Below are 27,478 nucleotides of genomic sequence, written 5' to 3'. Positions count from 1 at the left end.
ATTGTTGGAGTGCCCCCTCTGCGTGGCTGCACGTCCTATATGTACGCCCCTGTAACTGAGTTGAAGGGAGGAGAAAAACAATCATAATGGCGCACCTCCCTGTCCTCTGAGGCGGTGGGCTGCTCTACTATCAGTGGGCGGAGTCCGGAGGGAGTGGGCCTGCCCGGCGCTTTTAGTACAGATGCACACCGCCATGCGCTCCGGACACGGCAGTGCGGGGGGAAGAGACGGACCAGACGGCACCATGACCGCACCGAGCAACTCCTACGACGTGATCGTGGTCGGCGGAGGAATATCGGGTATGTAAACCGGGGCTGCGCGCTGCGCGGCCAGATGGAGTCACAGCAGAGCTGCTCGCATCCAAGCGATCCCCTCGCCTGTGTCTCGCGTGAGGCGAACCGGGACAACTGTTGACCAAAAGCTGCTCGTACGTTGGTCGGCGAGGGGAAACGTGTTTCTTCTTTCTTCTTTCTTCTCCACCGGCGTGACATCCATTTTCTCCGCGTTCGCGTCCGTGAGGCGTCCTCCTCTCCTCCGCACCGTGTACCAGCTAATCAGACAGAGCACACTTAGTATTACATAAGAAGAGGAGGAGGAGGAGGAGGAGGGTCTGATACATGATTCTTTGTATCTGTAAGTCTGACATGACTTCCCTTGCATGTGTGCTTCTCATAAAGCTCCCTGCGTGTGTGTGTTTAATCTCTGAGGCTCGTGAGGCGTGAACTACAGCTGCTGCAGCGTCATTGGTTCCACTTTCAGCTGCCGATACGTTTAATGCACGGGCTGCACACATTGCTGATGATGCATCATCTTCATCATCTTCTTCTTCTTCATCACAAAAACATGTCATAAGAGGCTGTATCCCCAACAATAACACTCTTGGTGCTAATGTGCACTCTGGTTTCTGGTGTGAATACAAATCAAATATCTTAATATTTACAGCCAAATGCAGTGACATCGTTAATGCAGTGATGCAAAAGATGTGTGCGATACAATTGTGATTTGATGCCAGTAAAGAGGATAAAACCAGGAAAAGACAACAGAAATGCCACATGACGAGATTACGGTACATTAGACGATATCTAGTCTCATGACATAATATTAATATCCATGTGTTGCCCAGGCCTATTTGAAAGCATGCTGAATTTAATATCCTGGAATGGAAATATTACCAAACTGATTGAATGTCCCCATTATTTGAATTACAGATTGTCTCTGTGTTTTGAAATAGAAAACAGAATGCAAATTAATTGTTCCTGATATTTAAAAGCTTTCATAGTCAAAATGCTGCATAGGCACACATTGATCTTTGCAATCCTCCAGTGTCTTGTTTCTTCCCTGTGCAACAGGTCGTCTTTCTCTTTGGTTGAGTGTGATGTTTTTTCTTATTTCTCATGAAATTGATGACAGAATGTGAGCAGGAGGCCTGCAACAGAATGATACGGTTAAAGTGTTGCAGCCGTGGGATTAAGAATCTGTGTGTGTAACAGTTTAGCTCCACGCCTTCCTTTTTGTAATAGTTGTTTTCATCCTGTCAGTCCAACTCCCCTCACCTGCCTCTGATCACCTCGTTAGTCCCTCATTCCCTTCACCTGGTCCTCACGCCCTTCTCACCTGCAGCCCATCCCCTCATTAGTCCCTCACTATTTAGCTCCCTCACTTCCACTTGTCCTCTGCCAGATTGTCTTGTGTTTTCGTGCCAAATTCTCCAGCGTTATTAGAGTATATTCCTGACCTGCCTGTTCTGACCCTGCCTGCCTGCCCTGACCTCTGATTCTCTGCCCCGCCCCTTTTTGGACTTGTTTGCTTCTTCGACTGATCTCCCGGTTTTGACCCAGCCTGTTTCCAACCAAAGACAGTCATCTTTGTTACTCCTGTCTGAGTCGTGCTTTTGGGTCCACTCTAATAGCGTCGTGACAGTGTGTTGGATCACAGAGTTGCAATGTGGTCTTGCATAACTTGATCTTATCAAGTTAGAGCTATAGCGGCAGCTACACTCCCTTTATAGCTCTACGACTCAAGTTACTTGGCCAGATATGCAGTCAGTCTTTAAGGGTCTCTGGGCAGCAGGAGGATTTAACGCCCGTCAACTTGTGTGGAGAGTATTGGTTTGCAGAATAAATGCAGAATGAAGATTGTCTTGAATACAAGCAGAGACTTTATTTTAAAAGTGGACATAGTCCCCCGTTACGTCACCCGCTGGTTTGTGAACTTCCGTTTTGAAGCCTGGAGGTTGTCGTTTTATTTCTATCATATTTAATTTTTTGCAAAAAGAAGTGACACGAGAGGGAACTAAATACAACAGAACACTGAATAAGACATTGTTTTGACTTACTACAATTAACTTTAATGAACTGAAAATGCCCCGGGAAAGGATTTGAGTTAAAGAGGTAGCAACCTGTCAATCACAAGTTCGCCCCGCAGCTAAAGCACACCGCGCTTTATGGTCTATTTGCCTCTAAATGGACCATTGTTGAAAAAATTAACATCATGCCGTCTTGAAAAAGACTTGAATTTAGCAATCGAGACCATAAACTCTTTATAAGGATTCCTGAGAAGTACAATCGATTTATACTATAGAACTTCTTTTTGCAACCTGGAGGGTCGCCCCCTTCGCGTCCTGTCCTGTCCCCCCCCCTGCTGGGCTGCTGTCCTCCTTTCTATTCGACTGACTGCTGGCCAGCCTGTATGTCCGGCTGTGTGTCAGACGGTGAACAATTTAGGTCAGTGTCAGTTCAAATAAGAGTCAAACAGGCCAAACAAATCAGAAAAAAGAGTTGATTGAATAAAACCGGCAGGCAGACCCCCTCTGGCCCTGCCCCCCTGTGTCACATTAGGGTCTTGTAATTACACCGTTTGTTTATACTGTTGCCCTTTACTGGCCCGAAATGAGGTCCACATATAACAATCACTGTCCAATCAGAGGGCGGATGAAACATTGGGGAGAGGGAGAGCTCTCTCCTCCCTATGCTTCCCTCTGAATCGCCCTCTCTCCTGAGATCTTTGTTTCTCCGTCGACCTGCAAATGCAATTGTCATTCCCCCCCCCCCCCCCCCCCCCCAGAACTGTGGCCCTGCAGGGGCAACAGGCACTTCTGACATCTTCTGTTATCAAACCAGCAGCAGAGAGGAAGGAGGGAACCACTTCTTCCTGTTATGTCCCAGCAGCTGTGAATGTGGGAAATTGAATAAGAGAGTAATTAAGGAAGTGGGCAGAGGATGGAAGCCTTGAATACGCGGTGCAAAAAGTTAGTGGCTGCTAATTCTGTTCGTCCACATTTGTGAATCAATTGTATTGTGCAAAGACAAGGCTGCGTAGTCTGAACTTTGGCGAGGACTCAAGTGCACCGTTGAGTCCGTCTGCAGCTCTTTTACCCTCTTCAGCTGCAGCCAGCCGACAGTGAAGGGCAGTGGGTTGCCAGATCACGCAGGCCAGGGAACAAAATAACCCTTTTTCCTGCAGAAAACACACCGACTTAGCTCCTCTGATACACTATGTGAGGTAAGATGTTTGAGAGGTGAAAACATTGGGAGAGACAATGTGCAGCTCTGCATTGACAATAGGGGTGTTCACGCCTTTCTTATTTCTCTTTTATTTATTTAACAGGGACTGTGCACCGCAGTTAGCTGCAAGCCAAACAACGGAGATGGCGAATAGCATCCATGTCAAGATAATGATCACAACTTAATTAAGGCAGCACAACCACAAGATTTCACAATATTAAACCTTGAGTAACAGGTTGACTCGCGCCACGATTTCCAGGCCGCAGGACTTTCTTCTGTAACTCGGTGCCTATACAAGCACATGAAGTAGTGACGGTGGAGTCAATTAGTAAAACAACACACATTTTGTTGGGGACCCTCTCAAATAAGATAGATAGATAGATATATACTTTATTAATCCCCAAGGGGAAATTTGTCGTAACAGTAGCAGCACCAATAAACTAAACACACAAGAATAAAAAATAAAATATAAAAAACAGGGATGAAAGATATAGAAGTATACAAAGTAAAATATAAAATAAAATATATTTGTATATATACAACATATATGCATACACAATACTAATGACAAATTAAATTAAATATTAAATATAGACTGTGCCAAATGCAAAGTGTGTGTATGTGTGTCGTGTAAATGAAATGTGTGTGTAGTGTAAATAAATGAAATGTGTGAAGTGAAGTGCCGGAGGTACTCGGAAAACCAAACTCAAATCCAACTTTGTAAGTTAAGATGAACTCACGTCACATCTGAGGGCTCCTCAGGCAGCATGCACCTTGTCCGACAGCTCGTCTGATTACCGTCAACATGTCTGCTATCCTAGGAAACCACTTTCTCTGCACAGCTGTGCAAACATGGGAACATGTTGGCTGAGCTGTCACATATAATCGTTAGATGAACCTCTTGTGTTTGTTTCCATCGGTAATTTCTTTGCGTGCCTAGGCCTCAGTGTTTGCCGTGTTTGTGGCAGGTAAAGCCATGAGAACTGTGCAGCTGTAATCTCAGCTGGGTTAAATGATAGAGGATGACACTGATGGTTGTGAAAAACCACACAAAGCTGACGGCTGTTTGCAAAGTCCTCGTCTCTTCGTGGGAAATGTTCCTATTTCCCTTTTCTGTTCAGTATTTGTCGGACAAAATGATTTTTCAGCCGTTATCAGATTGCATGACCTGAGATTAATTTTGTAAGAATAGTTTGACATGTGCTTGTTTGTTTTCTCATGTCTGTGTGACACACATGGAGGTACAGAGTGGCCGTGATTCCTCTAAATTTAAAATATCAGGTCAGGTGCACGACGTTCATAATAGATCTAGCCTTTTTATTTCGCTTTCAAAGAGCACAAGATTGACGCGTTTCACTTTGAAATGTACAACATCTGGATGATCCGAAGTCCATCGTCCAGTGTCACAAAATCCTTTGGGGGGGAAAAATGCCCCCTAAAAGTCCAAACTCCCTCTCAGCCAGACCATGTCATGTTTGTCAGCTCAAGCCAAGAGAGCCTTTATTTTAAGTAGGAATTCTATTTAAAGTTAAAAAATACACTGTTAAAAAGATTTTTATAGCTTGAATAAAAGTTTGAAACGCATTCACTGCAGCTGATGGTGCATTTATCGTTGCTGATGTCAATCATGTCGGTTCTTATTAAGGTTTTCTATTGGTCCGAAAATAAATCCAAAGTTTTGCACCCTCGATTCAAGGACAGTTATGACGAATACGTGCCTTTCCATCAATGGATTAACTGGCTCCTCCTGAGCTGAAGGTGCACGTCATCGGCTGTCAGTGAAGACGCTCGTGTGATTGACCCTCTCGCAAGCGTGAAAACGCTGGGGGGCAAAACATGGCACGAGCTATTGGGAGTGAAAAGACGAATGGCAGGTGGGAAGCCAGACGTGGAACTGGGAGAAAACGCAGGGAACCGAGCGGCGGTGAAGAGATAAGTTCTTACATTTTACACAGTTCGACACGTTTATGTTCTGACATAATCGGGGCTGAAAACAGGAAACTGAGGGAGCCCGACACATTGCAAACACCCAATACAGCCATTCTGTTGAGGGTCGCATGGGCCAGGAGCACATACAGTTTCCCAGCATGCACTGGGTGAGACTAATGCACGTAACACACACTTTCATACATGTACAGCACGGATACAAATTGCGAACATCAAACATTTAACATGGCCAAATTCAAACACTATTGAAGATAAATGTTAATTATTTTTTTTAAAGGCTCTCCAAGAGATCGGCTCCAGATGAACCGCTTCTGTAAAACTGAAACTTCAAAAACGAAATCATTCATTTAAACATATTTAACATTTAAACCTAAATCCAACTCTCTTTGGCCTCTGACTTCCATTGTCAGTGTTTTTTTGTGATTTTATTGGTTTTCGAGATATGCACATGCAAAGAAAAATATGTACACAATGGTCCATTGTCAGTGTTTGTGTCAATTTGTTTTCTGCCAAATGGCTCCATCTTATCAATTACCGTTGTCAAGGAAACGGTTTCTGCCTCTCTTTATTTTTCCAGCACATGGGGTGGAAAGCTGTGTATCTCGCTTAATTCACAAACGCATAAATAACCAAGCGTTTCTGAAACTGAAATAAAAGGCAATTCAAAAAGAATTACAGTTTGGTTTTATTAATTTTTTTTTTCCTGTCGAAACACCTCGGGGAGAGACTTGACAATTAGGTGGAGAGGAGGGGATGGGAGCAGTGTGTGTGGGGGTCGTAAGAGAAGGAGAGATTAAAAAAAGAGCTGGTTAGAAGCCTGACAACAATTGGGCGTTGTGCAGCAAGAGATACAACCCGGAGGGAGCTCGGTCCGAAGTCTTTGAAGTGATGAAAGCTTTATACCTATCTATTTGTCATATTTATACAAGGTTTCTTTATTTTCATTTTTTAAATTATGTATCCACTAAGACAAAAGCAGCTTTCTGATCAAAGCGCGATCCCAACAGGAAGCTACTAGATGTGATTGTGATTGCTCTTTTAGGCAGAAACCAGAGATGCAGGCACTCAGCTCCAAAGTCAAATACTGACTTTGGAGCTGAGTGCAGGTAATGACATCAATTTAACGGGGACAGATTTGTGAGCTGGCGCTTGTTTGAGCAAATACTTTCTTCAAAGCCTGGCGGGGTACACAAAAAAACTTGAAACTGCTCCAGCGCAGGCTAACTTAAGTTAGCTGGATAAGCTTGCACTCCCTTCCTCAGAGACCCCATTGATGGAGGAGTGATACTCGTTAGATTAGCATATTATAGGGAGAGAGTTCTTATCACAACACGATGACTTCCTATACCAGCGCTATCCATTCTGCCCACAAGGAATCATTTATGTACAGACCTTCTGGAGCCATCACATCGCCCTCTGGCCGCACGAGGCAGATGTTGACAATCGAAAAGGCTTTCACAGTATTGTGCAGGTGCTTATGGCATCATCTTCCTTAAATTACATTGCTCTAAAAACAATCATATGTCTTTGACAATAGGGGTCATGGACCTTGCAATTGCCTGATGTAGTCTAGTACTCTACAAGTATACCCATGTAGTGTACACTACTCATGTACTTGGGGTCCGATTATACAATACTTTAATAAATTGAAGACTCTCTCATTAGACTAATAAACCATTTCTGTTGTCTTTGATGTTTCTTAAAAAAAAAAAAAATTTACAAAAAGGGGGGGGGGGAAAGCTATTAAAATTGTCTTGACGCTGTTGTAGGAACTAATAATTAGCAATAATTTACAATGTCTCAAACTTAATTCTGGTTTCTGTTTGACTGTATTGCCTCCTACACTATTTTCACTTTTGTGTAATACTTGAACGACAAATACTGTTATGTGCTTTTTGACAATTCAAGCGGTGCGATTTGTTCTGTGTTGGGATGGGGGGAAAAATGACAAGTTCAATGTATAACTGTGTACTCTGCTTTTGAGGGGTGGGAAGAAAGGAATTCAGGCAAACATTTGCACAGATATGGTTGCCTGCTGAGCTTGTAGCCCCATCATTATTAACAACATAAATATTATTGAAAGAAACTTTTTTATTTACATAATTATGCATGATTTATTACAATCAGTTTATATGTATATATATATATATTGTTTTATTTACATAATTGGTGTGTGTGTGTATAGTGGAGCATATGAGTAAAGCTGGTTTTAAATGTCAGTTAAAGCTATAATATATCATCAAAAACCTATTCACTGTTTTCCTACGCAGCAACTACAGCGGTAGATAATGTTTCTGTTTGTCATCAAGTGTGTGGGGCGGCTCTGGGAAATTAACAATGAGTTGTGCTGTTGTGAAACTGAATGCAGGAACTCTGTTATCACGAGTCTAGTTTGGAAGGAAGGTTGAGGCTTCACTCTTCCGGTGTGCTTTGGCCTAAGTTGACCCCTCGCCAGGGCAAAGCATCGAGGATTTATTAAACTACTGTTACTTTAAGTAGATTAGAGGCTGAGCTGTAAAAACATTTTTGTGAAGACACAAATCAGAAGAATCAAATAGTCCATCACTTCAATAGTTACTTAGAATTTGACTCTGACTGGCTTCTTCTCCTAAAAAAGGACGTACTAAGTAAATATAGTTTGTTACATAAGCCAGGAGGCTCTTGTGTTAATATTTTCAGTCGCATTGGAGAAAACATTTTAAACCGCCTCCCACTCGGGACCTGTGTTGCATCTCTGACTGCGAGCTGGGCCTCCTGGGATCCAGCGTTCTCAAAAGAGCGACGGCTGTTGTTGCTGCATATTTAACGCCTATGTTTTGATGTGTTCAACCACCATGGAGTGGCACCCGGTAGGTAACCGCTCATCTCCATCTATCATAAATGGCTCTATGCGGTTTCTGTGCTTTTAGTCTGCAGCACAGACGTGGTCCAGTGCGTCGGAGCCACGTGCTGCACGCCGATCCTCTGCATGTGTGTGTGTGTGTGTGTGGCATGGCTCAGTGTGTTTACGTCGTGTCCTATTGCATTTAAGTTATGGCAGGAATAGCCTGAGGTCAGTGTGTGAAACGCTGTTGTTCTCTCAGTCAGGCTCTGCTCTTTGTGCTGCCCTTTTTTTCCTTTTTTTTCCCACATGATCAATAGGTCATTTGTTGTAAAAGTGTTTCTCCCCCTCTTTCTCTCTAATAAAGGCTAATGTTGAGTATTTAATCCCTCACATAATTCAGTTTCACGAAACCACAAAGATTGACTCTATACAATCAGAAAGGACACAGATCGAACCGACATATATACGTCTTCATGTACGCAATGGCAGAACACATCACTCTCAACACGGCCTGAAGAACTGGCTCATGAGCAATCAGATGTGTGAGCATGAACCGGGACACCCTCCTCAGTGATTGTGTTTATGTTTATTGCTTTTCATGATGTTTTTTTATGATTTTACGATGAGGCCTATATTTGATCGTAACCCGTATGTTTATTGCTTTTTATGAGTTTTTTGTGATGACCCTTTTCCCCCTCAGTGAAGGCTTGTAATATCTGGCCACAGGGACGACGGTAGAAATGTAGCCTAAGACCCCGTTTACACGATGGGAAAACGCATATATTTTCATGCGTTTGGGCCTTTCATTTACATAAAAACGGAGGTTTTATCACGGAAAACGATCATTTCTAAAAACTCCGGCCAAAGTGGAGATTTCTGAAAACTCAGTTTTTGTGTTTGCGTGGTGAACTAGGTCAAACGGAGTTTTAGGTTGTCAAACGTCACAGTATGCGACTAAAAATGCTTCACGTCATGTGAGCGTCCTATGTTTACAGTTAGTTTGCTTAGGTGCACCCGAGTTATTTCCTCCTTGACATGAGGATACTCCTCGGAGGTCTCGGACAGGTACTGTTCTAAGAACAATGCCAACATGTCCCTATATTTAGTTTGGCATGATTCCCAATCCACATTATCGAGTGCTTTATTTGCCTTATAATCTAAGGCGACTCGAAGCAGCAGCTCCATTTCGCTGTCTGTCCATACAAATGAACCTCGCGCCATATTTACTCTCGAAAGGAAAAGGAAGTTGATCGTGTTTTTCGTAGTTGTTGTTGGTTTTGAGAATTCTGATTGGTTTGCATGTCTTTATCCTTCTCGTTACACTGCCGACTACAGGTTTGGCATAGTTATGATGGCGCCCGGGGGCGTATTTATGCGGGTTCATATAAACAGAAACTTTTTTGAAAATAACCTTGTCTGTACAACGTTATTTTTTTAAACGGAGGGGCAGAAATATTCGTTTCTGTAAATACCCGGCTATGTGTAAATGTGGCCTAAGACTGACACATTTACCCCTGGGTTGATTGATGTGTACAGTCCCTGTTCAAATAAATAAACTCTGTGGAAACATGGTGGGCTGACTTGAAGATGAGAAACACTATTAGTTTCTCTCCAAAAATTCGTCAATTTTGATCTTAATTTTCTCCGGTCAGATTTCCCAAAAATCCATCTATTAAGAAACAGCCACACAATGACATTTCAAAACTAGAATGGGCACTCTGTAGAGCGCATACCTTTGCATATCACAAGAGTGGGCATTGCATTATGAACATGTTGGCATTAGTTGCATGCCAATTGGATACGAATATGATATGGTAAAACGAAGATGTTGACCTTTCCTTGACCTTTGACCCGATTGATCCCAAAATCTAATCAAATGCTCCCCGGATAATAACCAATCATCCCACCAAATTTCATGCGATTCAAGAAGATTTTGACCTTTCCATGACCTTAACCTTGACCTTTGACCAGATCGACCCCAAAATCTAATCAAATGGTCCCCGGATAATAACCAATCATCCCACCAAATTTCATGCGATTCGGTTTAAAACTTCTTTTTTTAATGCGATGAACACGCATACAAATAAATAAATACACAGCGATCAAAACATAACCTTCCGCATTTTCAATGCGACGGTAAAAAGGTGCGGCACTTTGCCGATCTGTCATAAAGGTGTACAGACCGTATTCGCCCCTGTGGGAACACTACACAGGGACTGAAGACGACCGTAAAGAGTAGCACCTTCCCCACAGCCGCACACCGCTCACATTCCAAACAGACACCATTGTCCAGCTGCACATGACATTCATGCACAACCGGCATACGAGTGTAGCGTTGGCTTTGTGTGGTGCAGGGAGTGCATTGCATGGGCCCTTCCTCACGTCTCTGCTTCTCTGTCTGCAGGTTTGAGTGCAGCGAAGCTGCTGCAAGCCAACGGGCTGAGCCCTGTGGTGCTGGAGGCCAGGGATCGGGTTGGCGGTCGCACCTTCACCGTGCGGGTGAGACCAAGAGAGCGAACACGACTCCAGATGTAACACCCGGTTCTGTTTCTCCTGTGGTCCGTGTCTCCTATGTCTCCTCTGTGTCTTCTCTGTCTTAATTGTTTAATTCCCTGCACCTGCCCTCAGCCACTCTTGTCTCGTTACTGTCTGATGTCGTACACCTGTGTTTCCCCCCTATATATTGTGTCAGTCTTTCCCTTGTCTGCTGTCGGATTGTCGTCTCTAGTTCCGTGTCTTTTTCCCGTCGTCCTGTCTGTCGTATCTGATCCTGCCTGCTTCGACCCTGCCTGCCTGCCTGCCTGCCCTGACCGACGATCCTCTGCCTGCCCCGTTTGGACCTTGTTTTTTTGTAAACTGTTTTGCCTCATTAAATAGTGCTTTTTTTTGTTATTTATATTGCGTCCAGCCTGTCTCTCTGCACCTGAGCCTCACCCCGTCACAAGAACCTGACAGACATAGTAGACACGGAACATAGGAGAAACAGAACTGGGTGTTACACCAGAAGCTGCTATTAAAAACAGTATTGGTGCAGTAGGATTCTGTTGTGCCTCAGTTATAATTATTAATAATAATAACAACAATGATAATACATTATATTTCTATTGCACCGTTCATATACAAAATGCAGCTCAAATGTAGACAACAATGATTAGAATGTAAATATCCATTTAAGAGGCTGTGATTGATTTATAAAGTGCATTGCAGTAGTTGAGCCTACTTGTAATAAACACTTCCACAAACTGTTCCACCTCTCTGGGGGGAAGAAACGGTCTGACTTTGGCAATTTTCCAGCCCGTGGTGAAATGTGCTGCATTAGTGTGACACATAAGTCTGAACTTTGCTTCTTTAGACCGACAACAAGGAATGTTCTGTCCTGGTTCAGCTTGATGGATGTGTGGGTGACGCATAAGTTGTTGACAAAGGAAAGGAAGAGTAAAAAGGAAGACAAGTTATCAGGATCAACAGCTATGTAGAGTCGGGTGTCCTCTGCGTAGCTGTGAAATCGATAATGGCTTTATGGATGATTATAGTACAGTGTCAACAAATAAAGACAGAAGTAGTGAAATCAGGACAGAGCCTTGTGGTACTCCATTCATTGTGGGAAGAATCTATGTTATTGAGACAAAAAATGTGTCTTCTAATTGGCTACCTTATTTGAGAAGGGACAGTGCATATACAATCCGTAGTCAAAGTCTGAGGTGTTACAAAAAGCTTCGTAAAATACATTTCAATCAATGAACTCTTTGTGATCAGCAGCAGACCTTTCAGCTCTACGTGTAAAGCGAACGCTTTTCTTATTCATCTGTTTATGTTCCGATGTGTTTTTCAGAATAAGGAGGTCAAGTGGGTTGACTTGGGCGGAGCTTACGTCGGACCGACTCAGAACCGCATCCTCCGGTTGGCCAAAGAGTACGGCATCGACACCTTCAAGGTCAACGAGCAGGAGAGTCTGGTGCATTATGTCAACGTGAGTGCAGCGTGAGTGTGTGTGTTTTTAGGATGGCTGTGGCTGATGCCATATCTGTTCACACTAACCGTGTCCTTTAGTTTGATTCTGGTGACTCCTATACACTCACTGACCAACAACAACTGAGTAACTAGAATGGGCACTCGGTAGAGCGCATACCTTCACATATCACAGGATTGGGCATTGCATTATGAACATGTTGGCATTAGTTGCATGCCAATTGGATAAAAATTGACCGTGCTATGGTAAAAAGAAGATTTTGACCTTTTCATGACCTTGACCTTTGACCCGATTGATCCCAAAATCTAATCAAATGGTCCCCGGATAATAACCAATCACCCCACCGAATTTCATGCGATTCGGTTTAATACTTTTTGTGTTATGCGAATAACACGCATACAAATAAATAAACTAGAACGGGCACTCGGTAGAGCGCATACCTTCGCATATCACAAGATTGGGCATTGAATTATGAACATTTTGGCATTAGTTGCATGCAAATTGGATATAAATTGACCGAGCTATGGTAAAAAGAAGATTTTGACCTTTACATGACTTTGACCCGATCGATCCCAATCAAATGGTCCCCGGATAATAACTAATCATCCCACCAAATTTAATGCGATTCGGTTTAAAACTTTTTTTGTTATGCGAATAACACGCATACAAATAAATAAATACACGGTGATCAAAACATAACCTTCCGCATTTTCAATGCGAAGGTAATAACACCTCCATCATTAGAAGGATGTATTGCAGGACTGTGGTATTAGACTGCGTTGGTTTGGATAGGTGTACCTTATTAACTGGCAACTGAATGTGTGTTCACATCGAGTGTGAATACCCACGACACCAATCTACACTCTAATAGAAATGTGTCTGTCAAAACATCTCCCGCGGTGCTCAGAGAATACACAGGTAATGGCAGAAGAAAACCAAATGTCCCTTCTCCCCAGCATTGGTGCCTGGAGATGCTCATCTTTGCCTGAGGGGTTTCTGTCATGCAGTTTATAATTTCTCTGAGTGGTTGAATGAACAGCAAAGGAAGAGACGCAGGGGCCATCTTTTCCGTTGTTATTCTTTGCTCCATATCCCGTTAGTGTGTAGGCGCACCGATGTCCTTAACAGTTGTGTTCCTGCACCTGATTTGATTTGACGTTGCAGCCTTGGACTCTGGTCAAACTTACGTGTGTGTGTGTGTGTGTGTGTGTGTGTGTGTGTGTGTGTGTGTGTGTGTGTGTGTGTGTGTGTGTGTGTGTGTGTGTGTGTGTGTGTGTGTGTGTGTGTGTGTGTGAGAGATAACCAGAGTTTATCTCAGCATAGACTGTGTTAAAGTAATTAAACCGTAACTTGAAACGTGGACTTTGAGATTCTTACCGTCGGTTACGTGAAGGAGAAAGATGTCGCGAATGAATACAAGCAAATCTAGTAGAGGTGGGATTGCAGTCCGATATGGGAGAGTCAGAGAAAAAAGAAAGTATAATAAATAATCAAAACGCAAAAAAAAAAACATCTTTTTTTTGCTTTAAATTAAGTTTCGTTTTTGACAAAGTGCTATGTATTATAAATACTCTGGTCAATAATGAAACTCCACTCTCGACACACAATACTGCCCCATACATTAACAGAAGTGTGGAGACCACCTCCCCACTGTGTCTTTTAGCGCTCATGTGTTGTGGACTCGAACTACTTCAGCCGTGCTGTGAAATGTCAGCAGCGTGACGTTCGGCTCCGACAGCAAATTCGAGAAACTGTTCGGTTTAGTGAAGGACTCGAGATGGGAGGCGATTACGTGAGCTCTGGATCCGTCCACACCGTCGCACGACAGCTCCTATCTCCTTAGCTACTATCGCTGTAAGATCCACTCAAAGGCACACAGACACACACACACACACACACACACACGGACACACAGACACACATACTCGTAGCTTCCCTGCTGGTTTCCATGGCAGCATGCTTCATCAAAAGCTGCTCACCTCCATCAGTGTCAGATGGCACAGCTGTCTGTCTGTCTGTTTATCTGTCTGTATGTTTGTCTGTCTGTCTTCACACTCATGTTTCTGGAGCCACTGATCTCACAGCTGAGTCAGCGAAAAAGGTTGCACAAAATATACATGATGTAATTCCCACAGCAGTAGGAAGAGAATGAGGCTGATGACATTCGAGGAACTGTGTCTCTGTTTATTAGTTGCATAAAGGTTAACGGCTGAATAAGAAATGTTTTAAAAGAAGGCGACGATAAAACACGAGAGAACTAAAACAAAACTTTCTTATTGAATCTGTTTTCCTGCCACTGGCCGTTCTGCTGGCTCTCATGGAGATGCAACCTTTTGATTTGTGCATCTTTTGTCCTCGGTAGGCATGACTGAATAAATCCACCCGTTGCATGCACTCCACCACATGGGATTTTAAACATGTGTGTTGCTGCTGCGAGTGTAACTGCCCTGTCTTTTGATTGGATTATTGTTGGATTAGCCAAGAAGCTATTCAGATGAATAAACTCAAAGCAGTATGTAGACAAGTCCCGATCACTGCGCGAATCCGGAGGAAACACGCTGGATCAAATATAGATATTACGTAAAAGCGTCACTTCACAGGACTAGAGAAGTAGTAGTAAACCAGCATGGGAGCCGAGCCATTGTGTAATTAGGGCTAGCTTTCCAGCAAGCTGTGTAGCTAATCATCTTTTCTCTGGCAGATTGTAATCCAGGAGGCCAGTGCTGGTTTCACTTATCAGCAAACTGCAGCTCTCAGCACCGGATTTATTAATGAGCTACCGCTATCAGAGATGGGTAAACCGACTGATTAAATACTCTCCCTGGTTATCAGAGATTGAGAAAGGGAGCGTGAGATTGTCCCATCGTGGATGTCGTGCACGTTTGCACATCCACCACTGTGCTGTGTATGATGCCCCTTCAATTTACAATGCCATAAGATTAAATAAAGCGTACGAACAGATGACAGCGCTACAGACGGGGTACTGTAAGTGTGTGTTAAAGTGACGTGTGAAATTAGATGTTAAATATTAAGTATCAAGAGGTGTGCAGTCAGTGGGGGACCCGGGCTCTGTTCATGAGGGTCTGTGGGGGACCGGGCTCTGTTCATGAGGGTCTGTGGGGGACCGGGCTCTGTTCATGAGGGTCTGTGGGGGACCGGGCTCTGTTCATGAGGGTCTGTGGGGGACCGGGCTCTGTTCATGAGGGTCTGTGGGGGACCTGCCAGAGCGGAGGGACCCGAGCAGTAGAAGGGTCTGCAGTGGGCGGAGCCATAGCCACGTCCCTGCACCAGCCGCTGTAGAAGCAGACTCCCCCGCCCGAGAGCCCCGCGTCACGGTCCCCCCCGAACAGCTGGAAGCCAGCCAGCCGGAACCCGGCAACGATCAATATTAAAAATTAACCATATTACATAATGTTTGTGCACTAAAATCATATTGAAAAAAAGATGATGTGGCAACAGAATCATTTATAAGAAGTGGATTTTATGGGTTTATGGTGAATGAAAGTCCAATATTCACCCTCATTTGAGCTCCATTTCGGTCCCCACCAGCCGAGGAAAGTCCCAGTCTCCTTGCCTCCTGAACACTATGTTGACCAGATGCTTTGCGAGCGAGTGAGGCTGACTCACTGCTCGCTGAGGAAACAGATGCTGCCTCCTCCTCATCCTCCTCCCGTTTCTGCATCCCCTTGGCCGGCATCACCATGGTGACAAACCTGTTGCTCCACAGGAACGGTCGATGCTGTACGTCGTGAGACACTTGATCTTTCTCCCGCTGTCTATTTCCGTCTTTGACTTGAGTTGAGTGTTGGGTACGGTAGTTGGAGAGAAGTGTTGCCTTTGTCGTTGGTGGATTGCTGTTATATTATTAAGTATCTGTTAAAAATTGGATGTTTTCTGTTTGGGCTTTTCTAACCTACAAAGAGATTATTGACTGTCAATTAGTGAAACGTCTCTTAAAACAAAGTACCCGACACGGCTCAGTTATTCATCAGGTTTGACTTGTTTACCAGTTGAAGAGACTTTGTGAGCGTTGCTGTCTCCTAGTTGGACGACCGAATGAACAAAATAACGTGTAAAGGGGAAAAGGAACGGGTATCATTGTCGGGTTTATGTGGGCGTGGTCCAGAATGAATCTCCAATAGAATGTCGAGCCGAAATGAGATCATGCATCCAATAAGAGGCCGTTACTGGCTCGATACTGGTGCAGCTCCAACAGAACGGCGCTCCACTCTGAGGCTGAGAGCACAAAGGCCTCGCCATATGGTGCCGATCCCTGGCTCTTTCAGCGGAAGATGGTCTTTATTGGGGTTTGAAACAACTTGTCAAGCTTAATGTCAGACATGTAAGGCCACAGAGAATATCCATGGGTACTTCAACAGATATTGTCCGAGACCATTGCTAGACGGCAACCCAAAAAAAAACAACCGTTAACTTGGTCTGCGCGTCCATATCTGGGAGTTGGACCTTGGTCCTTGGCCTCATCCCGCTTTTTATTGCAGTTGTAAATCAATCGTGTGGTTTGGAGATGGAGCAACAGTCCAGAAAGACCAGCAGAACATTGATATAGGACACTCCTCTCAGACTTGATGACTCTGCATATTTTCAACTGGTTGTATTATGTTGCGCAACTAAAGTGAGCGGTTCAATTCCTTTCTTCACAGCTCTCTTTTAAATCTGTCCACCGTCACGCTGACTCAGCACATCAGAGGCCAGCTAAGCGTGTATCCGAAGGCAAATGGCACTTTCAACTGATTTTCTATCTTTTAAGTTTGAGGTTTTGTCCTCAGTCTGACCTTAAAACCATATAAGGGCATGACAACCACTCAGTTTCAGACTTGGCAGCTCTGTCATGCTGGATGCTCGTTGATATTACATACTTAGTGGGATAAGGCACTCAGGCTTACAATGCTGCCTTTCAAATGAACAGATGTCTAACGATGCTTTTGAGATGTGTAACCAGCCTTTTATGAACTTCTTGTGATTAGAAAGAAACGTCTGTAACTACCAACATCAAAACCCGACTTAAAAGGCCGATATAAGCCGAACGCCGATGTCATCGAGCGTCTCCAGCACTGGATTCCATATGTACACAACTGAGGAGTATATGATTATTTTTGAATATATGTATACGGTATATATATATTGATGAGGACTTGTGTCCAACAGGGGAAATCGTACCCATTCAAAGGCTCCTTCCCTACTGTGTGGAACCCCCTGGTGTTGTTGGACTTCAACAACCTGTGGAGGACAATGGACGACATGGGCACGGAGGTAAACAAGAATCACCCTTTTTATTGTTGATTGCTTTTACTCTCCACTCGTTAAGTCTCACCTTTTGTTGGATCTCCTCTTCCTCCTGTGTTTCAGATTCCCAGAGAGGCGCCCTGGAGAGCTCCCCATGCTGAGGAGTGGGACAAGATGACCATGCTGGAGCTGTTTCAGAAGATTTGCTGGACCAGGTAGCAGAGAAAAGACAAATTATGTTACGTCCCCCTACAAAACGAGAGTGAGACACCAAATTATAATAATGCCTGACGACCACTGTGGCCAAAATACTTCAAGATAACGATAATATAGCGATCTCTATAGAAAGTAAAATTCATCTTCAACTTTGTTACCTTCGCATTGAAAATGCGGAAGGTTATGTTTTGATCGCCATTTATTTATTTATTTATTTGTATGCGTGTTATTCGCATAACAAAAAAAGTTTTAAACCGAATCGCATGAAATTTGGTGGGATGATTGGTTATTATCCGGGGACCATTTGATTAGATTTTGGGATCGATCGGGTCAAAGGTCAAGGTCATGGATAGGTCAAAATCTTCTTTTTACCATAGCGCGGTCAATTTCTATCCAATTGGCATGCAACTAATGCCAAAATGTTCATAATTCAATGCCCAATCTTGTGATATGCGAAGGTATGCGCTCTACCGAGTGCCCGTTCTAGTTTATTGTGCGTTTATCTCGATGTGAGTGTAGGGAGGTGGAGGAAGAGTCTGTAACTGTTTACTGTGTATAGGAAATGATTTAAGAGGAGCGGTCTCTTTAAAAAGACGTTTCATATTGTGCAACATTGTAAGTAAGGACTTGCCTCGCACTCAATGTAATGGTTTATGAATGAAAAACGTGTGTGTGATTGTTGGTTTAATCCCTCTCTCTCCCTTAAGACCTGTTCTCAACTTTGCAAAGCTGTTTGTCAACGTGAACGTGACCTCTGAACCCCACGAGGTGTCGGCTCTGTGGTTCCTCTGGTACGTGAAGCAGTGCGGAGGAACCATGAGGATCTTTTCCACCAGTAACGGAGGACAGGTAGCTCTTTTGTGTGCATTCACTGTGTTCCACGTCGCATCTGAGATTTATGCGAGATGCGGAAAAACTGAATCACTAAATTATCATTCTTAATTTATTACCCACTAAGCGTTCAGCTTTCCAGAAAATACCTCTGCAAAAAAACAACACGGTGGCAGAGGCCAGTGCAAGAAGTCCAGCCATTAGAATTACTCATGTAAACCTCATAAAAAGCAAAAAAAAAAAAAAAAGCCGCCAAAAGCTGCTTTTAGGTCTTCTTCTTCGGCTAAGACAGGTACAGGCGTCCCCTGCCCATGGCCACTGAGGAAGGGGATTGTGCTGAGGTAAACACTCATGCTAGCACAACAACCGAGACTTCGAGCAGACAGGAAAGGAAATCTGATACAGCAATGGTGTACACTGGAATGAAACCGGCCTGCCTGATCGACTAACTACTTTAGCTGAAGCTGAAGAGAGAGAAGAAGAATGACCCCCTAATGAAGAAACAGAGAAAAAGTGAAAAGAGCGAAAAGCCAGAGAGGGGTTCACTGTGCCCCCAGAAGCTGCATCTGCACCCAAAACTGCGACAATATTGTGAGATTAAAATTTTTTTGTCAGAGTGCGATCACGAAATGCGCCACGACACATGTGTCAGGCGAACCAGTCATCTCCTTCCGAGGCTGAAAGAAAAACTCCCTTTTCTAATGAAACGAGAGGAACACTGACTCACCTTGTTTCACTGCCAAGACCCATTTGTGTTGAGCTCAGGCTGCTCAACGGCGACTGGCAGGCAGATGCATCCAAGTCACACAGTGTGTTTCTATCCGGGGAAAGCAGAGAGATGTTGACACGAACCATGTGGGAAAGTTCACTGTCTATTTAATTTTGTTTATCAGAGCTTTGGCAGCACGTATTCTCCACCCCCTCAGTGCTATCCATCATTCAGCAGCTGCTGGCCTTTGAAAACACTTTTTTTCCCCCGCTTGGTTTCATATGTTTTAAATTTGTGGCGTAAGAGAGAGTGAGGGCGTCGATAGAGGTGAACCGGCATGAAACGGAGGGATACATCCATAGATGTTATCAGCTTGAATCCTCGATGTAGTCTGTATTAGTCTGATCACACTGGCTTGAAGCAATTGTACCCAATGTATAATATGAAACTTGTAGAGCATATAAAAAGCTGCTCTCTCCGTCCACCTCTGCAGGAGAGGAAGTTTAACGGCGGCTCCGGTCAGATCAGCGAGGGCATGGCCAGGGAGCTGGGAGACCGAGTGAAGCTGCAGTCCCCGGTGTACCGGATCGACCAGAGCGGAGACGTGGTGGAGGTGGAGACGCTGGACAAGCAGACCTACACGGTATGCCACGGGAAAGGAACTGCAGTGTTACCTTTTTGTGCGATTTTAATTTCAAGATTTTACATACAACATTTTTTTAAAGGATATGGTAGTTCTGAAATACAACACTTTGTTGAAGTCACATTGAGTAGGATTGGAAAACAATGTATAGGCCCTCTCAATCCTCACTGTGTGACTGTATATTTCCCATGTTGCTCGGTTAGGGGCGTGTCTCAGCGTCCAGCTCTAGAAGGCGAGCGCACATGGTGAGCACAAACCCAGTGATGAAAAGGAAGGAAAAGAAAAGTGAACATGGGTTTGGCTCTCAGGCGAAGGCAAGCGCCAAAACGCTCTTTGAGTTGAGGAGGAACCGACTTGTTAGCCTTGTGAAATAAGTCTCAGACTAGAAATAAGTCTCAGACTAGAAATAAGTCTAAGACTGGTGTTGGCCCCTTGCCACGTGTCAGTTATCAGTTCTACCAAAATAATAGCAATTTTTCTCTCTCTGAACTTCTCGCATAGTTTCATTTGATCGATAATTTCACAACAAAGCGAAAATTTGAAGAAAAATCCCCAGACAAATTTGGAAAGTAAAACTATGTTTCCAAATGTTTTATCTTCCACCTCCATCCAAACTTATGCATGGATATATCAGAATCAACTAATGACTATCAGAAGATGACATTTTTCTTTAGAACGAGTACTTTCCTTTTGATGCGTTATGGACATGTTGTACTTAATGTTTTTACATTAATGTGACGGTATTTGCTAACATTGTGAACGTATTGGTGTAATAACACATGTAGTTTTTAGCACACGACATAATGTGACATAAAGAAGTCCTTGAGAAGGAATTTTATCATTCTATCTCTTCCACAAACAGTCTGAATCACAACCTGCAGTATGGAAATATTACTATCCTGTGCTGCCCTCTACTGGTGGCTTTCCAACCTGCAGCCATGTGATTCCCTCTCCCGTTTGTGTTTGCATCGCCTCCCTCTCTCTCTCTCTCTCTCTGGGGCGTGTCTTCGTCTCAGGCCAAGTACGTGATCATGGCCACGCCTCCCTCCCTGAACATGAAGATGCACTTCAACCCCGAGCTGCCCCCTCTGAGGAACCAGCTGATCCAACGCGTCCCCTTGGGCTCCGTCATCAAGTGCATGGTCTACTACAAAGAGAACTTCTGGAGGGCTAAGGGTACGCAGGAGGGCGGAGAGAACAGGGGAACCCCTGAAGTACGTGTTTCATGTTTTACGCTCTTTGTTCTCCGCCCGGGCGTCACCAGGTTACTGTGGCACCATGGTGATAGAAGACGAAGGCTCTCCTATTGGCCTGACCCTGGACGACACCAAGCCGGATGGGACCAAACCCGCCATTATGGGGTGATCATATCACACAGGATAATCTTATCACTACTTTCCAAGAACCACATGGCCAAAATAATGTAAACGGCTGAACACGACACCTATTCAATATCTAGCGTTATGCTTTATTAACCCTCCTGTTACCTTAGGGTCAATTTGACCCCATTCAATGTTTATTGTCGGTGTTCTTTGGGGTCAATTTGACCCCAGGCTGTTTTTCACTGTCAAACATATAAGAAATATCAACTTTTTTATATATTTAAAGGGCTATTTAGGTAGCCAACAAACAAACATAAAGTACCTCACACTTAAACTTGGAAAACAATATTAATTCTAATAATTTTCTGGAGGTTTTAATTGCTGGGGTCAAATTGACCCCGAGGGTAAAATATGTCAGTAAATATAAAGGTAACAGGAGGGTTAAACATTGAATGGGGTCAAATTGACCCTAAAGGTAACAGGAGGGTTAAGACTAGAACACATCACAAAGAGACCGGGGACAGCGGACCCACATCTGGCCATGTGGCGTCTGCCGTGTGTAACTAGAAGTGTGTATTCACTACTTCACCTGCGTGTCGTTTTAACGGATAATATTACTCTCCTCCCTCTCCTCCAGATTCATCCTCGCCCGCAAGTGCAGAAAGCTCTCCGTGCTGACCAAAGAGGAGAGGTGGGTGAACGCAGCAGCTCTTCATCCCTTCGCAGCAGCTTCCATCCCAATCTGTGCTGTCCCGTTTGTGTTTTAGGTTGAAGAAGATCTGCGAGATCTACGCCAGAGTGCTGGACTCGGAGGAGGCTCTGCATGTGAGTGTGGATGCAGAGCCGTGAAACGCCCACGCTGGAACTGCGTTGCGTATTTTAAACGTCCTCTACGTGTCCGCTTGTGTCCGCCAGCCGGTGCACTACGAGGAGAAGAACTGGTGTGAAGAAGAGTACTCCGGGGGCTGCTACACGGCCTACTTCCCCCCAGGGATCCTGACCCAGTACGGCAGGTGAGGAGCACACATGTGGGCGGCTCTCAGGAAGCAGTGTGTGTCCCGATGCCTTCGGGCTCCAACAGTAACTTTAATCCTCAAGTGTACTTATTTTCAGGTTTTCAGACAGATTTTTTTATTCTGTCCAATGTAAAGTCTTTCAAAAGTTGCAATTTCATTCATAAAAAAAAAAAGAGTTGTTAAAAAACTTTTTTTTTAAGTCCCTCAAAGTCAACTGTTGTGGAGCGATTTAAGAACATGAAAAAATAAAATAAAACCCGTAGCCAGGAAAACTCAGTCAGAGTTTGAAGCATTTTATTTTTGTTTTAACAGCTGATCCATCATCACATTTGCAGCTTTGCAAAACAGTTCAATAAAATGTATTCGGGCTGGTTTCATGCGGTAGTAATTTAATGAAAGGCCACTTTCAAACCGTCAGAATCGCCTGACACTCGACGACTTCTCATGCTCCGCTCTTCTCCCGTCTGCAGGGTGCTCAGGGAGCCGGTCGGCAGGTTGTACTTTGCAGGCACGGAGACGGCCACCGAGTGGAGTGGCTACATGGAGGGGGCCGTGCAGGCCGGAGAGAGAGCGGCCAGAGAGGTCAGAGGTCACCGTAAAACACCTGGAAAGAGCCACTGACATTCAGCACTTCTAACAGTAGCGTTGACCAAGTGTACTTGCTGTTTCGTGGATGCAGTTTCCCTTTTAAATATCATCAAAAACAAGGTCTTTATCTTCGTGAGGAAACTTGCTGCAATCCATCGCAACTGTTACCGTGCCTGGAGTATTCTGACTGAACAACCAATGTGCTCTGTTGCAGGTCCTGTGTGCTCTGAATATAATTAACCAGAGTCAGATCTGGCAGACGGAGCCCGAGTCCCTGGTGAGGAAATCTTTCTAAATAATAGTCGTGTGGACCAAATTAAACACAAGTCAAACCAATGTAACTCACACTCCTCTCCTCCCTCCGCCCGTCCAACAGGAAGTCCCGGCGCTGCCCTTCGACACCAGCTTCTGGGAGAGGAAGTTGCCTTCAGTCGGCGGCCTCCTCAAGCTCGTGGGAGTCTCCAGCTTCCTGTCTGTGGCCGCTGCAGCCGGCCTGCTGGCCTACAAGAAGGGCCTCCTCCCCCGGAGTTAAAGGGCCCACAGCCGTCATCTCACTCACTCCTCTGCACCTCGAAGGGTGCACGTCTCCACAGACACTCCTGTACCTCGAGAGCACTACTTTACGGCCCACACTCCAAAGCAGTGAACTACGTCCAGTATAGGGGGGGTGTTCTTTAAGAAACACCAGTCACACGTACGGAACACCAATGCTGTTCTCAAAAGAAAGAGTGAGACAAAGTGATTAGGAGTGAAGAGAGAAGGAGAGCGAACTTCAGTTTAAATCTACAAATAATCTGAGATTCAGATTTTGTGAAACCAATCAAGGAAAAAGAACATAATCAATTTAAAAAAGGATATATATATATATATATGTATGTACTGTATATATACATGTGAGTTTAACGACTCGTCATGCTTTCTCTGTGTGTATGAGCTTTGTTTGTATGCATGTGCACATGCTTTGGTGACCATGCATTTGCGAGTGAGTTTGTCAGTTGTGTACAAAGTGTGTGTGTGTGTGTGTCTAATTACCTCTGCTGGTTATAGGTGCTAATTCCTTCTGTCCGAGCAGCTGTCGCTGGTTGTTGAGATCCAGTAACATCAGACTAGAGGAGAGTGGTGCCGTTGCCCATCACAAAATCACAGACAAGGTCCATTTTTCTATATTCTTCTTTTTGTCAACTAATCTCATCAATACTTTTATTGTTTACGTCTACTGAGTATCGTCTGTGTATCCAAAGCTGGATTTTATCTTCTTCATCTGCACTTAAATGACCCACACGGTTGCACATTGTGACGTTTAGGGTAAGAGGGTTAGAGGGTTAGAGTTAGGGGGTTAGGGTTTCTGGGCACTATTTTATGTCAATCCCACACAGTGTGTAAACCTACTACTGCAAACACTCAATGCCACTAATCGGTATCTGTGGTAAATACTCCTCTCCTCATTCTTTTAAGCGGTGTTGGAGACAGAACCACCAAAATTATGCAAATCTTGTGTTTATTCGCCCCCAACAGCCGAAGTGACTGTACAAACAACAGTTGTTTTTGTTCCCTGGGAGGAGATAAACCGCAGAAAAATAAAATTGAGAGAGTTCTCGCTTTACTTTCTGCAGTTAGTCTCCTTTAAACCTCTTTTCCCCTGTGCAGTGATGAAGTGAAGTCAAAACCACCTCGGGATGAATTCAAATATAAAAATAAAAAAATCAACTCGCCCATCAAGCCAAGTCCACTTAAAATAGTCCCAATGCACTATTCACTCCTGTTTGAGTACCATTCAACCTTTAACCACACATGTCAAGAGATGTACAGTACATCTTCAGGAGTGGCGGACAGGGGCGGGACGTTAGAACGTATTTAGAGACGGAGAAAAATCATTTGTAGTTTACATGGGATTTTTTAGCAGTGAGAAACAAAATAAGAGAAATGCACTAAAAGCCTTGTCCTTTCATTAAAACTTGTATTTAGGGGTAATGGAGTCCTACCAAGCTGCGCTGTTATCTTTTGGTAAATGTAATGGAGGCATTTGAATGTATTTTATTCAAACTAGATAACATTATCAAACATTACTTATTCTCATAATTACAGTAACACAGTGGAGGGTGTTGTCGTCAACTAAACAGCACAATGAGACATTTGTTTAAAATCTTATTATTGGAAGACATTTTCTAGCACTCTGAAGGCCTCCAAAAATAATAGTGTTACTAACACTTACATTATGGCGCCTAACCGATGCTTTACTGTACCACTGCTAACGCGTTTAAAGCATGCAAGATGTAGCTCTTGTTTTGTGCGAGTACATTTCAGATTTATTAAGCGGCACAGAAAATTAGCCTCTTGGTGAAATACATTTAGGAAAGAACCGGATAATCATTCTCACAAAGATTATGCAGACAGTTTGTAGAAACAGAATTCTTGCAACACAATTCTAAAAAACACGACAGAGTACTTGCACTAAATGGTAATTGTTGCTTCAACAACAATCCCCCATGAGTTGCACTTAGATTTCAGCACTTGTGTGTGTGTGTGTGTGTGTCTTGTTTTTCTGTTGTGCCTTAATGGAAGTCCTAGTGTTTTTTGTCATTTCTCTCAAGTGCCTGTGTGATTCTGCACTGGAAAATAGATGTCAGATTGACTGCGGTCATGGGGTTAATCCTCGGTAACCATCGATACACGGCGACGAGCAAGACGACCCCGTGTCCCAAAATATAACCCCTCCATGTCTAAGCGTCCCCCTGTACCTGAGTTACGTCCTCAGTATAAACCACTCAGGTAAGGCCAGGCTGAAGGTGCCAGACGTGAATAAGCGAGCTCAGACTGTTGAGTTGATCCAAATGCTTATCTCCAGTGAAGCCAAGTCTGTGTGTGTTTTGAATTGTGATTCCAGTGTTTTACTATGTGTCTCCCTCCTCCATTTATCCCAGCACATACACTCACATTAAAAAAAAAAAAATTCTCTGAAATGTTTCGACTCTGCCGACACATCCGATCTGTCTTCAATTCTTTTGTGGAGAACGCGGGACCGGTCCTCCGCCCCTCTGTGCATTCGAGACTTTACCTGTGATCCCCGTTATTTGATGTCTTCCATTCCTCAAAACAAAGCTCTTGATGTTCAAAAGAGAAGGAAAAATGTGAAATAAATCTACTAAAATAAATCGTCTTGAACCGAACATCATTTTGTGTCTTTCTTGGGGTTGGGGGGGGCATCGCTATGTGTTCTGTGTTCTGTACACTTGATTCCCAATCAGGTGGTGAACTTACTGCTGTTCATGTGCAAATATTTGTGGAGTAGTTCAGTTTATTACAGAAGTAAGAAGTCAGGATGCGTTAAAAAGACCAATACAGTTACAGAAATGAGAGTAGAAATGGATGAGAGGCTGATTTGTAGTATATGTATTGTAGCAATGATCAGCAAGAATACGCTGACGACACAAGAATCACCAACCAACAAGCGAGGCTGTAACCTTCGACCTTCGTTTCTTCACAACGCATGCACTGACTTGTTTTACAGGGCTTGTGCAAAGGCAATAAAGAAGTCTGAATATGAGATATAAGTTTATAGCTAATCCCAGTTCCTCCTCGCCATTGAGGAAGTTGGTTTATAGATTACAAAAAAGAAGAATTTAAACTAAAACATACAGGTTCATTATTCTTTTTAGAACATCAACACATGAAGGAAATTGAAAAGAAGAAAAGCTTGCCAACGAGCAATGTGACTCCGACTGAAAAACTGACAATATTCGTAACATTTATGCACGTTAAAAACTGCCAGAAAGACGTCGCAAGAGATGAGCGGGTTCATCTTCTGGGGATCATAAATGTCCGCTCAGCATTCTGTGTCGATCCATCCAATAGTCGCTGATATATTTCCAGCTGGACACATCGATCAGAGGACCTCTCGAGTGCCGAGTTCTTTGTGACCGTATTACACTTTATAGCCTTTCTTTATGAGCAGTGCTGTATAATTTACAGAGCAGCCAACAAGCAGCTGGTAGACGATAAATCCCCAGAAGTGGATCGTAGTGGAAAAGCTGCAGCCAAAGGTTAAAAGACAGATGGATAAGTGATTTACATTAGACTCATTCAGTGTCATTTTAATGTCCCTCCAGCCTCACTGAGAGACCCCGTGTAGTGGCTGTGTGTGTGCACATGTGCGTTAACTGAAGCCCATAAAGATTTCTGGCAACGCCCCAAAAAGAGCTGATGTTCAGATGTGGAGTGTCGGTGTCTTTGGAGACCAAAGTGGAGGAGGGCAGAGAACCAACGATCCCACTTCTAGTGTCACAAAGGTCAACCTCTATGTGACCTTTCACCGGGGTCACCCAGAGACAAATAGACTGTAGCTTTCTTTAGTGTATTCTCCTCACTCTGTGTGTGTGTGTGTGTGTGTGTGGGTATGTGTGTGTGTGTGCCTGCATGCGTGTGTGGTTTCCGACCAGGACTGATGCGCCGCAATCCTCTTTCATCTCTTCTGTATTTAATTGAATCTCCCCTTTGAGCTCCTCGCCGCGGGGCCATCCACAACACATTCCACAATTGCATAATCAATATGGATCATCATTGTGCGCCGGCATCAGGACGTCGACAGTGAGCCAACGGGCCGCTATACTGCGCTCGTGCGTCTGAAGCGGCGCCGTCTGTACCGTGCAGCCACTAGAGGGCCCATGA

The 27,478-nt window shown here is 44.0% G+C and overlaps 1 protein-coding gene across 2 annotated transcripts; it reads left to right on the top strand.

Moving 5' to 3' along the window:
* Positions 1 to 169: 169 nt before the first annotated feature.
* Positions 170 to 25,980, top strand: mao (monoamine oxidase). 2 transcript variants are annotated; one of them, XR_008833606.1, is made up of 15 exons: positions 170 to 299; positions 10,679 to 10,773; positions 12,107 to 12,244; positions 17,411 to 17,515; positions 17,612 to 17,703; positions 18,412 to 18,553; positions 19,738 to 19,887; positions 20,904 to 21,063; positions 21,152 to 21,248; positions 21,847 to 21,900; positions 21,977 to 22,034; positions 22,125 to 22,222; positions 22,696 to 22,933; positions 23,028 to 23,090; positions 23,190 to 23,206. XR_008833606.1 is itself a non-coding variant. In XM_056430812.1 (15 exons), the coding sequence occupies exons 1-15, from the start codon at positions 182 to 184 to the stop codon at positions 23,343 to 23,345; spliced, it is 1,638 nt and encodes a 545-aa protein (XP_056286787.1). In that variant the 5' UTR covers positions 170 to 181; the 3' UTR covers positions 23,346 to 25,980. The 2 variants fall into 2 exon arrangements, 1 of the variants encoding a protein (XP_056286787.1); XM_056430812.1 differs by having other exon boundaries at positions 22,696 to 22,807; positions 23,190 to 25,980.
* Positions 25,981 to 27,478: the final 1,498 nt, after the last annotated feature.

This window comes from Pseudoliparis swirei, chromosome 2, assembly GCF_029220125.1.
Source record: "Pseudoliparis swirei isolate HS2019 ecotype Mariana Trench chromosome 2, NWPU_hadal_v1, whole genome shotgun sequence".
NCBI classification, from domain to species: domain Eukaryota; kingdom Metazoa; phylum Chordata; class Actinopteri; order Perciformes; family Liparidae; genus Pseudoliparis; species Pseudoliparis swirei.
The sequence above is the reverse complement of the archived record's forward strand: the minus strand, read 5'-3'. Positions and strand labels throughout refer to the sequence as shown.